The sequence below is a fragment of the Stegostoma tigrinum genome, chromosome 6, assembly GCF_030684315.1.
Source record: "Stegostoma tigrinum isolate sSteTig4 chromosome 6, sSteTig4.hap1, whole genome shotgun sequence".
Lineage (NCBI taxonomy): Eukaryota > Metazoa > Chordata > Chondrichthyes > Orectolobiformes > Stegostomatidae > Stegostoma > Stegostoma tigrinum.
Window position 1 is genome coordinate 72,265,511 of NC_081359.1, and position 16,016 is coordinate 72,281,526.

Sequence of the window (16,016 nt, forward strand, 5' to 3'; positions counted from 1 at the left end):
ATATTTACCTCAGTCTAGATTTCTACTGAGCCATTTTGATTTTTAATTGACACAAAAATATAAAAAAAAACCTGCCTGATGCCATCACTCCATTTTTGGTGTAAATGGAAGTAATCGTCAAAAACCTTCTACTCCAAACTTGCCATTCTTAAAGGGGCAAATTGCAGAGGGTGGAGGTGAGGTTCAGAAGCTTAAATGTTTCTTTTTATGGACTGGGCCATGTGCATTTGGCATATTGGAAGTTGCGAGATAGACCGATGGAACTTACAGAAGTTAGTGAAAATAATTCTGAGATGGGAACACAAAAAGATAATACCATGGGCCCAGTTGTAACTCTAACTGTAACAAAAGGCCAGCTGTAAATTCTGTCATTAGTAGAAGAGTTATAAGGTAGATGAGAGGTATGCAGAATTTCTGTGAAAAGGAATGGTGACTCCCTTTTCTTCTGACGAGATAGCTAAGCCTATAACCATACTGAGAATTACAGGTGCTACACAATCACCTTTCCTGGAGAAATAATTTATTTTTGCCTCCATAAAGTTTGATTTGAGCTAAGATATTAATAAGTTGGATTGGTGGAGAATATAAGACCATAAGACATAGGAGTGGAAGTAAGGCCTTTCGGCCCATCGAGTCCACTCCGCCATTTAATCATGGCTGATGGGCATTTCAACTCCACTTCCCTGCACTCTCCCCATAGCCCTTGATTCCTTGTGGGCTCAAGAATTTATCAATCTCTGCCTTGAAGACATTAAATGCCCCGGCCTCCACTGCACTCCGCAAATCAATCAGCTTCCTGACAGTTAAGAACAGATGTGAATGTATTTTGATGGAAGTTGAATGCCAGATATATATTCCAGTTCCATTATGTAAAGTACAACGAGAATGTGTTCTGTTATCAGAAGAAGTAATTGGGCAGTAGTGAAAGAATTACCTGCTGAGAGAGTAAGTTTACTTCTGAGTAATCATTTGACAGGGCTAAGGTAGTAGCTTCACTAATAAATAAAGATTGCCCAAAGGAGGGAAAAGAAGCAAAACAATTATTGGAACAGGTTCCTGATATCTTTTCTGGTAATCAGGGAAATGGTTAAACAAAATCCATCAATAAGGTCTGCTGTGACACCACAAAAAAGGGGAAGGATAACTGAAACTTTACTGAAGGGTGAAGATAATCCAGGTGGTGTTTGTTATGACACCCTTAATTACAGCACCAAAAGCAGATCCTGAATTAAATAATTTGGCTGTCAGCTTATACTGAGGTAGAGGCTGAAAGCGTTTGAGTGCTATTAAGAACGGAGTGCTGACGAGGAAGTGGAGAAGCTATCATACACACACAGACCAAGAATGGTCAGTTGCATGTCAGGTAGTTGTACTGCCTAGGTATCCTAGAGATGAGCTTGGCTGTTGATAACACAGCATGAAGTTTTGAAAGCTCTCTGCAGAATCTCCTACACCAGTTTTCAGAAGCCCAAGGAACATAATAATGAGTGAGAAGCATTATTAACCATGCTAAGTTAACTGAGAATGTGACCCTGATCAGTGTTTCAGAAAAGCAACCAAAGACTCCACATTTATGCCTGTGAAACATCACATCATTTAAGTAGTGTGGACAGTTTTCTTATTTTCTTTTATTTATCCTTGAACTGTGTTTATTTCACTGTCTGACCTTTGTGTGACTTAGGGCTGAAAACAAATGTTTTGGGTTTAAAGCATAGACATTAATTAACGTTAACAGGGATCAAGGAGTTGGAAGCCCTTGAGCTTGTCTAACAGTTTTGAGATTCTTGTTCTCTGTGTGGATGACAGCAGGGGCTAAAGGGAGGATGAGCAAACTGACCATAGCACCATGGTACAGGGAGCCAGTCAAGAGGGTAGAAAAGAGAAATGCAGTCGTAATTGGGGATAGTATAGATACTGTTCTCTGTGGCCAGGATTGAGAGTCCCAAAGGCTTTGTTCCCTGCCTAGTGCCCAGGTTCAGGATATCTCATCTGGGTTGCAGAGGAACTTTGAGTGGGAGGGGAAAGATCCAGTGGTCATAGAACACATAGGTACCAACAACACAGATAGAAAGAGGAAAGATGTTCTTCTGAGGGAATATAAGCAGGTAGGGGTTAAATTAAAAAGCAGAATCGTAAAGGTATAATCTCTGGATTGCCACCTAAGCCACAAGCAAATTAGCACAGGGTCAACAAGATTATACAGGTAAACATATGGCTCAGAAATTATTGTGGGAGAAATGTGTTCAAATTCACCGGACATTGGCACCAGTATTGGGGAAGGAAGGAATTGTTCTAATGGGACAGGCACCACTTGAATCATGCTGGGACCAGAGTCCTGGTGAATTGCATAACAAGGGCCAAGGATAGGGTTTTTAACTAAACATTGGCACGGAAGGGTTGGGGGAAGGTTGGGTGGATTCAGTTACAAAGGAAATTATGGGAAAAGTTAAAGGGGAGAGGGCTCTGCAGAAGTTATTAAAATTTCCAGAACAAGTAATAGGACAGAGAGTATGGACTTCAATTTTCCAAATATTGGTTGGAAACATTTTAGTTGTAAGAGCTTAGATGGAGCGGATTTTGCCCAGTGTGTTCAGGAAGGATTCCTGACACAGTATGTAGATAGACCAACACAAGGAGAAGCCACTTTGGATTTGGTGCTTGGCAATGAACTGGGCCAAGCGTTAGACCTGTTGGTAGGACAGCATTTTGGCGGTAGCGATCATAACCCTGTTACTTTTACAATAGTCTTGGAAAAGGACAGGTACATACAGCAGAGTATGGTTTATAATTGGGGGAAGGGTAACTACAATTCTGTTAGGCAAAAACTGGGTAACATAAAATGGGAACAGATGCTGTCAGGAAAGGGCTGTGTTGAAATGTGGAGATTGTTTAAGGAATGCATACTACATGTGCTCGATACATTCATCCCTACCAAGCAGGGAAGAAGCGGTCGAGTGAGGGAGCCTTGGTTGTCAAGAGAGGTCGAACGACTGGTTAAGAGGAAGAAGGATGCTTATGTAAGGTTTAGGAAAAAAGAACAGAAAAGGCTGTAAAGGGATTCAAGTTAGCCAGGAAGGGGCTGAAGAAAGGGCTTAGGAGAGCTATCAGGGTGCATGGGAAACCTTGGCAGATAGGATCAAGGAAATCTCCAAGGCTTTTTACATGTACGTGAGGAATAAGCGAATGACCGGAGAAAAGGTAGGGCCAATCAATGAATGTAAAGGGAATTTGTGCAAGGAGCCTAAAGAGATAGGAGAGGCCCTTAATGTATATTTTTCTTTGGTATTCACAACTGAGAAGGTCCTTGTTGTCGAAGAGGACAGTGTGAAACAGGCTGGTAGGCTAGAGGAGGTCGATGTTAGTAAGGAAGATGTCCTAGGAATTTTGAGGAAGTTGAAGGTAGATAAGTCCCCCAGGCCTGATGGGATTTATCCAAGGATTCTATGGGAAGCAAGGGAAGACATCGCAGGGCCTTTGGCGATGATCTTTTCGTCCTCACTATCCACGGGTATAGTGCCGGATGATTGGAGAGAGGCAAACGTCATTCCCTTGTTCAAGAAATGGAATAAGGATAACCCCGGAAATTACAGGCCAGTTAGTCTTACATCAGTGGTGGGCAAGTTATTGGAAAGGGCTCTAAGAGATAGGATTTATGATAACTTGGAAAAGTACAGTTTGATTCATGATAGTTAGCATGGATTTGTGACGGGTAGATCATGCCTCACAAACCTTATTGAATTCTTTGTAGAGGTGACCAAATATGTGGATGGAGGTAGAGCAGTGGATGTGGTATACATGGATTTAATTAAGGTTTTTGATAAGGTTCCGCATGGTAGGCTCGTGGAGAAGATAAGGAGGCATGGGATGGGGGAAATGTGGATTATTGGATTCAGAATTGGCTGACCCTTAGAAGACAAGGGGTGGTAGTGGATGGAAAATATTCAACATGGTGCTCAGGTATGAGTGGTGTACCACAAGGATCTGTTCTGGGTCGTCTTCTATTTGTGATTTCTGTAAATGATTTGTATGTAGGAGTGGAAGGTTGGATTAGTAAGTTCGCGGACGATACAAAGGTGGGTTGAGTTGTGGATAGTGCGGAGGGCTGTTCAAGGTTACAAAGGGACATTGATAGGATGCAGAGCTGGGCTGAGAAGTGGCATATGGATTTTAACCCTGAAAAGTGTGAGGTGATTCATTTTGGAAGGACAAACTTGAAAGCAGAATACAGAGTTAACAGATTCTTGGCAGTGTGGAGGAGCAGAGGGATCTTGGCGTTCATGTTCACAGTTCCCTGAAAGCTGCCACCCAGGTGGATAGAGTTGCTAAGAAGGCATATGGTGTGTTAGCTTTCATTAATAGAGGAATTGAGTTCAAGAGCTGTGAATTTATCCTCCTGCTGTTACAAAAGCCTGGTTCAGCCACATCTGGAGTATTGTGTCCAGATGTGGTCACCTCATTACAGGAAAGATGTGGAAGCGTTGGAAAAGGTGCAGAGGAGATTTACCAGAATGTTGCCTGGAATGGAGGGAAGGTCTTATGAGGAAAGGTTAAGAGAGCTAAGGTTTTTCTCTTTAGAACAACAAAGGATGAGGGGTGACTTGATAGAGGTGTATACAAAATGATCAGCGGTAGATAGATTGGACAGCCAGATAATTTTTCCTAGGGTGGAGATAGCTATTACGAGGTTCACAGTGAGTGGGGTTAGATATAGGGGAGATGTCCGAGGTAGGTTCTTTACTCAGAGAGTGGTCGGGGCATGGAATGCATTTCTAGAGAAAATAGTGGAGTCGGCCTCATTAGGGACATTTAAGCAACCAATGGATAGCCATGTGGATGTATGGATATATGATAAGATAGGGGTCAAGGTTAGATAGACCTGAGGATTAGGGTAAAAGTTCAGAACAACATTGTGGGCTGATGGGCCTGTACTGTGCTGCACTGTTCTATGTTCTATGTTCCTTGAAAGAATCAGAAATCTAACTTCAGGCAGAACAGATAAAGGGACATCTATGAGAAGGGGGCAGTCAGTGCTGGACTGAGGATGTTGTACTTAAAATGTGCACAGAATATGAAACTAAGTAAATGAGTTTGTAGTGCAGACTGAATTTGGCAGGTGCGGTGTTGTGGTTATCACAAGGACATGGCTATAAGGGGCTCAGGGCTGGGAACTAAATGTCTAAGGATATACATCCTATTGAAAGAACAGACAGTGGGGACAGGGTTGTCTTGTTAGCAAGAAATTCACTCAATAGTTAGAAGTAAAATAGGAAGGCATAGAATCTGTGAGTAGATTTGAGGAACTGTAAAGGAAAAAGGACTCTTAGCAGTAGTCAGGATGTTGGGAAGAAAATAAATCAGGAGATAGTAAAGGCATGTAAGAAAGGCACTATGACATCAAAATACAGGTTAATAATGGATCTCAAGAAAAGGAATTTGTGGAATGTCTACGAGATGGTTATTTTGGAGCAGCTTGTGGTACAACTCATGAGGGAACAGGCAGTTCTGGATCTGGTGATAAGTGGTGAGGTAGACCTGATCAGGGAGCTTTGAGTGAAGGAACCTGTAGGGGGCATTGACCATATTATGAGAGCATTCACCCTGCAGTTTGAGATGAAAATGGTGGAACGGATGTAATGGTATTAAAATTGAGTAAAGGTAACTACAAAAATATGAGGGGGTAGCTGGCTAGACTTGACTGGAAGGGGACCCTAGCAGAGAAGACAATGGAGCAGCAATGGCAGGTATTTCTGGGGCTAATTTGGGAGGCACAGCAGAAATTCATCCCAAGGAAGAAGAAATGTACTATGGGGAGGACAAGGCAACTGAGCCGACAGGGGTAGTCATCGACAGTATAACAGCAAAGAAAAAAGGATGCAATGTGCTGAGCATTAGTGGGAAGCTTTTAAAACCAGCAAAGGATAACTAAAACAAGTAATAAAGGGGATGAAGATGAAATATGAGAGTAATCTAGTTAGTAATATAAAAGAAGATTGTAAGAATGTTTTTAGATATAAAAAATGTATGGGAGAGGCAAGAGTGTATATGGGATTGCTCGAAAATGATGCTGGCGTGGTAGTACTGAGGGTCAAAAAATGGTGGAGGAACTGAATAAGTACTTTGCATCAGTTTTCATAGTGGACAACACTGGCAGCCTACCAGAAGTCAGTGTAGTGGCCATCACTAAGGAGAAGATGATGGTAAAGTAAAAGGGCTGAAGATAGATATATCACCTGAACCAGATGGACTACACCCTAGAGTTCTGAAGGAGGTAGCTGAGGAGTTTGTAGAGGCGTTGGTAGTGATCTTTCAGAAATCACCACTGTCAGGGACAGTCCCAGAGGACTGGACATTGGTGAATGTAACATCTCTGTTTAAGAACAGAGGAGGGCAGAAGACAAAAAATTATAGACCAGCTGGCCTGACCTTGATTACCGGGAAGATTTTAGAGTACATTATTGATCGGATGATATTGCAGACTGCTTGCAAGTCCATGATAAAATAAGAATTAGTCAGCACTGCTTTGTTAAGGAGAAGTCATGCCTGACAAATATGTTAGAATTCTTTGAGCGCAAAATGACCAAGTTAGACAACAGGGAGCCAGTGGATGTGATCAACTAGATTTTCAGGCAACCTTTGACTGCACAGGAGGCGGTTATAAGTACATGAACAGGAAAGGTTTGGGAGCGATATGGGCCAGGAGCAGGCAGGTGGGACTAATTTAGTTTGGGATTATATTCAGCATGGACAGGTTGGACCAAAGGGTCTGTTTCTGTACTTACGACTTTATGACTGTGTTTCTAAGAGCCCATGGTATTAGGGGCAAGGTACTGGCATGGAAAGAAGATGGGCTGAGTGGCAGAAGATAAAGACTGGAGATAAAAGGGTCTTTCCCAGAATGGCTGGCTGTGACTAGTAGAGTTCAGGAATCAGTGATGAGAGCATAACTATTCGTCTTATACATTAACAACCTGTTCGAAGGAACTGAGGGCATTGTTGCTAAGTTTGCAATTGACACAAAGCTAGGTGGAGGCACAGATAGTGTTGAGAAAGTGGGGAACGTGTAGAAGAACTTGAACAGGGTAGGAGAGTGGGCAAAGAAGTGGCAGATGGAATCCAGTATAGGGAAGTGTGACGTTACATATTTGGGTAGGAAAAATAGAAGTGTAGACTATTTTATAAATGGGGAAATGCTTCAGAAATCTGAACCGCAAAGGGATTTGAGAGTCCTAGTTCAGGATCCTTTTACGGTTAACATGCATGTTCAATTGGCGGTTAGGAAGACAGTTGCATTCATTTCAAAAGGGCCAGAATCCAAGAGCAAAATGTACTGCTAACACTACATGAGGCTCTGGTCAACCACATTTGGAATATTGTGAGCAGTTTTGTGCCCTGTATCTAAGGAAGGATGTGCTGGGCTTGAAGGAGTTCCAGAGGAGGTTTACAAAAATGATTCTGGGAACGAAGACTTAGCGTATGAGGAGCAGTTGAGGACTCTAGGTGTGTATCCAATGGATTTTAGAAGAATGAGGGGAAATCCTATTGAAACTTATAGAATACTAAAAGATCTGGATAGATGGATGTGGTGAAGGCGTTTTCACTAGTGGCAGAGCTAGAAAGGCTGCTTTGGTTCAGCTGTCAAACTCCATGTCGTAACATAAAACTTGCCGTTCCTAAAGGGGCAACCACACACAACTTAAAAAAGAGCAGCAATACCAACAACACAGAACATACCTACCATTCAGATTCTGACATTTTAAAGAGTATAAAACCAGAAAAGGAAGATGGAAAGCATGTACCTAACCATAAATTAGAGCATCTTTGGCATTCTATCAGAAATTCAGTTATTCAGACAGAGCAGCAGTCTTTACAGATCAGCGGAAAGCTGATAGAGCATGATAATGCAAACAACTTCTTGCATTGGACACTGAAGGATTCATAAGAATTAGATCCTCAGTTATTTCTGACAATGACCACAAAGATCCTGTCAAAACTTTTCAGATTTTGGAAAATCAACGTAAAGCTTGTACCAATTTCAGGGTTCAGAGGCTTGAGTACATGTCACACTGCCAACAGTTAGTTGAAACAATGGACCAATTCATAGACAAATGTCATCTTAAAGGCACAGAGTGTGATTTTCCCAAAGCTAGCTTAGTATAAAGGCTTATTAAACTCATCGTTGCCTCTACACGCATCAAATCCTTATGAAAGGCATTTCTATCAAACCTAAGCATGTACCATTGACACTGCTAAGACAAGGATGCAATTTCAAAGCAGTGGTAGCTGGCCAGTATCATATGCAAGTGATTGACTCTTGAACAACTGTTACAGCTATCATCAGATTCAATGGAGCAAAAAATCTTGCATGAGATGTGGCTTATCTCCCAAGACAGTGTTGAGCATTTTGTGACATTTGCAAGTTATGCTTTACAAGAAGACATTGGGTTTAAACTGTAGCAAATTCAATTACCGAGAAGAACACCAAGTACCACAGAATGCTGTGCAGCAGCATGTGAAGAAAGATCAACCATGAAATAATACCAGAGAAGAATCCAAAGTTCCATCCATGTCTTAGAAACATGTTAGCAAAGTCCAAGAGGGAATCAAATTGTAACAGCTTCCAGACCCTAGTCAAACAGTACTTGGTAAACCTGACACACTATGTCGATGCTGGCAGAAAAGCTGAAGCTTTTACTTCCATCCAAGTGATATATCCCAAAACGAATGGACAACATGTGTTATATAACAAGATTGAAATTGATGTGAAAGCAAATAACATTGACTTATCCATATTTGTAATGATGAACTCGGGAAACTGACACGGTGTGATGCAGTCCACACAAGATAACCTAATTGTTCACAATGGGTCTGACATCCCTTTTGCAATGTTGAAACACATGGACAAGTCATTATCAATCTACAGGCATTCTTATGGTCCACTAGGTGACAAATCTGTCAGTTGCAGCACCAAGGGTTCCTGACTGCATTACTAAACCTTTCCATCAATACTACCCCATCTGGTTCTATGCTATTTACAACTTTAATGGTGACTGCATCCCAGTGTTATCTGTCGTCTTAAGAGCAGCACTAACTAGCTGCAGTGACTAGCTTTCAGTGTACGGTGGCTGTCACCATCTTCTAGTACCCATATGCTGTTACTATGATGCCATTTCTACAAATCTTAATCCACATCATATATCCCACAGATGGTTGGGTCCTTCTCAAATATTGTCAATTTAGTCAGATATCTGAAGTTTATTACAATACAAACTACTTACAATTTATAATATCACAGATTTACTCACAATGTTTTCTTGTGCTTACTGATGTTACTGTGCATTACTCATACAATTAACTGACTTCATTACACAGAGAAATGACAGAAGGAGAGGCAGTATCTTTATTTTAGAATGTCACATGTCATGATGTCATATAATCATCGTAAACGTACAGTGCATGTGGGTTCTAGAATCTGTGCCAAGATACATTTACTATGTTACTATATGAAATGATATAGTGTACATTCATTAAGAAGAGTTTTCTGACAGACAATAGACATGTATAATTAAAGAAGTTTATATATCTAAACTTAGCAATTAATTGCTTACCTTTTCTGTTTTAGTGTCGGTAGCAATTATTTGGTAGTTCATTTTAAGAAGGTAGTTTCTCATTCTCACTGCATCAAATGATATGTATTGGCTAATAGTCAGTGGAAATTGCTGAGTGGAATTTCTCTGTACATTAATATGTTGACAGAGTTGCATCAAAATCAGATTTTTAATAGTGACTTTTCAGACTAGGTTTTGAAGTAAGCATTAACTAGAAAATATTTATCCTTTGAAAGGTCACCGAGCAGCTGAAGAGATTGTATCGCTGATTGCTACACTCATGATCCTACAGTTGATTCGTTTCACTGAACAGTTGGAAGGGATTAAATTCAAATCCCTCCTGTGTTTGGACCAGACATTGGATTCAGGGTTTGTATGATATATAAATTGATTGCTGTAAGGGAAATTATAGTATTGTAAATAATGTATTTTAAAAAACAAAAGATAGAGAATTAATCATAATTTCAATATGCTGTAAAGGTCTGTAAAGTAACATTTATGGTATTCTTGTGTAGAATGCAGAACGTAGATTGCAGTTTTCAGTCTTGCTGCAAATGTATGACAAGTGATTCAACTGTTGCTATCATACAATACATTTACATAATATTCTAGGATCAAGCTAAAAAGTATTGGACACTTTATTGATGCAGACCATTTCTAAAAATCAAACTTTTTGAAACAAACCGAAGATGCTCTTATAAAAACTGAAAGAACTGTGGATGCTAAAAATCAGGAACAAAAACAAAATTGTTGGAAAAGCTCAGCAGGTCTGGCAGCATCTGTGAAACAAAAAGCAGAGTTAACATTTCGGCTCCGGTGACCCTACTCAGAACCAGATGTTCTTGGCTTTGTTTCTCCATCTTCAAATAAAAAAAAAATTTATGTAGCAGTTTTCACAACCCAGGTTTCTCAAATCATTGCCAATTAAGTACTTTTGAAGCGTTGTCACTCATGTTAACCATAGGAAATTCACCAGTTTAGGTACTGAACTTCCCTATCAGTGCTCAGACAACTGAACTTCTGGTTAAGGAATACACAATTGCTGGGACACCGGTTGAAGTCCCCTGTTGTCCTTCAAATAATGCTTAAGTTGACAGACATGACCTCAGTATAGTATTTCGTTTGAAAAATTTGTCCTCAAACTACACAGCAATGCCTTGTAGTTTTGGAGTAGATTTGTAGCTCAGGTTATGGATATTGTGATTAGTTGGCTCGCCGAGCTGGTTCGTTGTTATACCACAGACGTTTCATTACTCTGTTGGGAACATCATCAGTGCAGCCTCCAATGAGCCTTCAATTGCACAGAATGTTCAATTTCCAAGTTAATGAAGTAGAACATCTAACAAATTTTATATATTAGCATTGACAATCAAGAAGAATATTACAAATGTGGTATGTTAATCGATTAAGAAATCATTTTACAGCAGGTGGATTTGTATAGTAATTTTATCAAACATATATGACCTAAAAACTTCCATTGTCTTACACAGGCCAACATGTTGGGCAATACAACATGTAAAAAACGCCATAGCTTGGGCTAGAAAAACAGACAGACAGTATCCTGCAATCTGTAGTCGTCTGGAACTAGGAAGGGACTGGGAATCAGCTACTCGTCATCTGTTACGGATTGATCCTCTCAAAAAAGGTTCACCACTTCAGCAGATGTTTAACTGAGCAGATTAAACATAATAATAATGTTTTAATATTAATAGAAGCAGAAAATGTTCAATATACTTGACATTATTATATTCAGCAATTAAAATCCAATTCAGAAAGGCATTCGATTAATTCAAATGTTTCTAACGATGGAAAACTATCTGTACTGGGATATTACAAACATACATGGATAAGTATACTTCTAAACTTTATAGTGGTAGAAATGGTGCAAATAAATGTGCTATTGTTTGAAATATTTTTATTCTTCCTTTTACATTGGGTTGGACTTTCTCTCTTGGGTTGAGAAACAGGTCAGAACTATTTCTGGGATCTCAGCCATTGTGAATTTCACAGCACCCGCTTAACTGGCCCAAAGACTGGCTCACCATCCTGTTAAGGCCATTGGGCAAGTTGTTAAAGCTGAAGGACAAACCAGAGATCTACCTACTTGAAAGGAATAGCAAGCAGCACTAGAAGCTAAGAGAGGAGGTGCAACAGGATGGAAGTGCCTTCTTCTCAAATTTTTCAAACCTAAATTGAAAAATGGCTATTGCATCCACAACACCAGTGTTGAGAAGCAGAGGCTTTGCTAAATGATGGTCTCCAGACCTGCTATTGGAAGACTGTCTCCAGTCACTTAAACTAGTGCCCGCTGTCTGTGGAAACCTGGGAACTATTGGTAAAATCCCAGTCAGCTTCCTTTGGCCTCAAATAGATCCAGTTGAGCGAGAACACTTCCATAGCAGAACAAGTGTGTCACCGAGCCGTTTCCCCACACATTCTCCCCTGCTCCTCTTCAAACCAGCCTCCACAGAAATGGGTCTGATGTGGGATGGAACTGGGAAATTAGCCAATGGACCTGTTTTTAGCTCTATCTACTCTGATCCATGCAGCTGAAAATGTAATATCGTTAATTTTTGGGTGAGAAATGTAACATTATATTCTCTATTATTAAAATAACATTTTTCATGTGATATGTATGCACTTTATTAGTTTTAACTGAATGTATAGTTCCTAGAAAGATGTGAAAAGTCTTATCATGCTATCTATTGTGAAACTCTTGTTAATTATAATATTAAGATTTACTGAAGGCAGATTGAATCACACTTGACCTAGTTGAATGAAATAACAGAGAGGATTGATGGAAGTTTTACAATGTGTATGTGGACTTACAAAATTGTTAAATGGAGTTCCACATAATGGACAGGTTGCACATCAAAAAGCAAAGAGATGTAATGTGTTTTTCTCGCCAAGGGTTTAGTATTGGATCTACTAGTTTTCCTGAAACTCTTAATGACATAGACTTGATTACAGAAAATTTAATTTGAAAGTTTGCAGATGACATAAGTCTTAGAACTGTTAGCAAATATTAGGGGATAGTAGCTGATTTCAGGAAGACATTGTAAGAGTTGTGAAATTAAATGCAGAGAGCTGTGAACTTATCAATCTTGGAAAAAAGAATTGTGGCAAGTAAACTGAAATTATGGCATTTTAAATTTGCAGGAACAGACACATCATTAAGGCAGTTGAAAGCATGTGGGATCTTTGTGTTTATTAATAGATGAATGAGTGCAGATTTTCATCCCCCAGTGGAGGCAGGAATGAGTAGGGAAAGTAAAGAACAGTACATGAATGTAAGAGACAGTAATCAGTATAGGATATTTAACCTCTGGCCTGTGCTGCCATTTAGTGAGATTATGGCTGATCTGATTGTGGCCTTATCTCCATTTGACTGACGACCCCTATGATGCGTAATGGCGTTGTCAATTTGAAAAGTTGAAGTTCTTGACAACAAAAATGAATTTTCTATCCCCTCTTACCTACTTTTGTGTAGCATTTTCATGAATCAGGAAAGCCTAGGTTTATAATTCTGCGTACGCCTCTTCTGAGGTCAGAGGTGCCATTGTGAACTCAATAAAAACATGATATGGAGGTGCCAGTGTTGGACTGGGGTGGACGAAGTCAGAAATCACAGTACACCAGGTTATAGTTCAACAGGTTTACTTGAAAACATAAGCTTTCAGAGCGTAGCCCCTTCATCAGGTGAAGGGAGAAAGAAGCACACAGAACACAGAATTTATAAGTAAAAAATCAAAGGGTCACACAACTGATGAGGATATATTGAAGAAACCTAAGACGCTGTTAAATCTTTAATCCTTTAGAAAGTTTTAATTGATTTATATGTATATGTAAATCTCTGGGTTTCTTTCAAGTCACTGCCCTGAGGGAACTAAAAGCTTTATCAGCGTAAACAAGAGGTGACATTTTAGGTCAGACAATGCATGTTAGGTGGACAAACAAAATAAAGTCAAGCATGAGAATTCCAGGAGGCCTGATTTTCAACCACCACTAAACAAACGACCACTCTCTCCGTGACTCCCTTGTTCGCTCCACACTGCCCTCCAACCCCACCACACCCGGCACCTTCCCCTGCAACCGCAGGAAATGCTACACTTGCCCCCACACCTCCTCCCTCACCCCTATCCCAGGCCCCAAGATGACATTCAACATTAAGCAGAGGTTCACCTGCACATCTGCCAATGTGGTATACTGCATCCACTGTACCCGGTGTGGCTTCCTCTACATTGGGGAAACCAAGCGGAGGCTTGGAGACCGCTTTGCAGAACACCTCCGCTCAGTTCGCAACAAACAACTGCACCTCCCAGTCGCAAACCATTTCCACTCCCCCTCCCATTCTTTAGATGACATGTCCATCATGGGCCTCCTGCACTGCCACAATGATGCCACCCGAAGGCTGCAGGAACCGCAACTCATATTCCGCTTGGGAACCCTGCAGCCTAATGGTATCAATGTGGACTTCACCAGTTTCAAAATCTCCCCTTCCCCTACTGCATCCCTAAACCAGCACCCACTGCATCCCAAAACCAGTCCAACCTGTCTCTGCCTCCCTAACCGGTTCTTCCTCTCACCCATCCCTTCCTCCCGCTAACCTCATCCCACCTCCTTGATCTGTCCGTCTTCCCTGGACTGACCTATCCCCTCCCTACCTCCCCACCTATACTCCCTCCACCTATCTTCTTTACTCTCCATCTTCGGTCCGCCTCCCCCTCTCTCCCTATTTATTCCAGTTCCCTCATCCCATCCCCCTCTGATGAAGGGTCTAGGCCCGAAACGTCAGCTTTTGTGCTCCTGAGATGCTGCTGGGCCTGCTGTGTTCATCCAGCCTCACATTTTATTATCTTGGATTCTCCAGCATCTGCAGTTCCCATTATCTCTGATATTGAAATAGACCCTAACTGCACATGACTAGGGTACAAAACCAGAAATAGATCTACCTACCATGACAGACCGGACCATATAAAGTCAGAGTGGGACAGAACAACAGTGTTTCATAGGCAACTACATGGTACTGACAATGTCACCTAAAAGGGAGACAGAATCAACCAACAACTCCAACCGCAATCTGAGCTACAGATCTTTGTTTAAACATTAAACACTCTCTTTCCATCCCACACACACACACACACACACACACACACACACATACTCTCCCCCCACCACACACAGACAAGCATACTTACCCCTATACACACACACTCTCATGGACACACGCTCTCCCTCACACATTCCCTCTCTCTCTGACCCCCCCAAACACACACATCCACTCGTGCACACACACAGACTCTCCCTCACCCACACACACATTCTCCCATACATACACTCCCCCACCCACCCACACACTCTCCCTCTCTCACATACAGACATACATCTCTCACACACTGTTTTTATCTCTCTCTCACGCACACACATTCTGTCTCCCACTCACACACACATACTCTGTCCTCCCCCCCCTACACACACTCTCACATACATTCTGTCTCTCACACACATACATTCCCACACACACTATCTTTCTCTTGCCACGCACACACACATTCACTGTCTCTCTCACACACAAACACATACACACACACTGTTTCTCTGCCACTCTCCACACAGACACACTCTACCTACATACGTGTACACACACGCTCTGTCACACACATTCACTCACACACACTGTTTCTCTGTCTCTCACCACACACGTACTCTCACCACACACGCACGCGCACACATGCACACTTTCCCCACATGCATGCACGCACACTCTCTTTCTCACACACATACTGTCACTCTCACACACAGTCACACTCTCTCACACACACTCCCCACACACACACACACGCACTCCCTCTCTCTGATCCCCTTGCGCGCGCACACATATACACACTCATGCTCTGGTACACACACCCCCCCCTCTCAAATGCACTCACGCTTTTTCCTCCCCTCACCAATCCACATTCATGGTCTCTAACTCCTCACACACGCACTCACTGTCTCCTTCCGCTCGCACACGCTCATGCTGCCTACCCCTCACACAAATGCACTCACTGTCTCTTCCGCCCCCCACACACATGCACTGATTCACTCATCCCCCCAACACCCACATTCTCTCTCTCTCTCCTTTCTCACACATTCTCTCTTCCCTGTAACTCTCTCACACAGAGAACCTCTCTCTTTCTCCCTCAACTCTCACACAATACATTCTCACACTCTCTCTCGCCCCTTTCACACACACACACTCTTCCCCCTCACACTCATATACACTGTCTCTCTCTTTTCCCACCTCACTCACATTTTCTCTTCTCCCCCTCCATCACACCCACACTCTCTCTCTCTCCCTCACACATCCACACTCGCTCTCACACACATACACACTCTTCCACACACACACACCCTCTCTCTTCCACACAC

The 16,016-nt window shown here is 41.7% G+C and overlaps 1 protein-coding gene across 4 annotated transcripts in view; it reads left to right on the plus strand.

Annotated features, from left to right (window-relative positions):
- Window positions 1-12,235, plus strand: part of parp4 (poly (ADP-ribose) polymerase family, member 4) — a 130,161-nt gene extending 117,926 nt beyond the window's left edge. For all 4 annotated transcript variants that reach the window (XM_048533178.2, XM_059646658.1, XM_048533179.2 and 1 more), the window contains 2 exons: window positions 9,842-9,974; window positions 11,096-12,235. In XM_048533178.2, coding sequence (XP_048389135.2) covers window positions 9,842-9,974; window positions 11,096-11,279 — 317 coding nt within the window. In that variant the 3' untranslated portion in view covers window positions 11,280-12,235. The remainder of the gene's footprint in view (window positions 1-9,841; window positions 9,975-11,095) is intronic.
- Window positions 12,236-16,016: the final 3,781 nt, after the last annotated feature.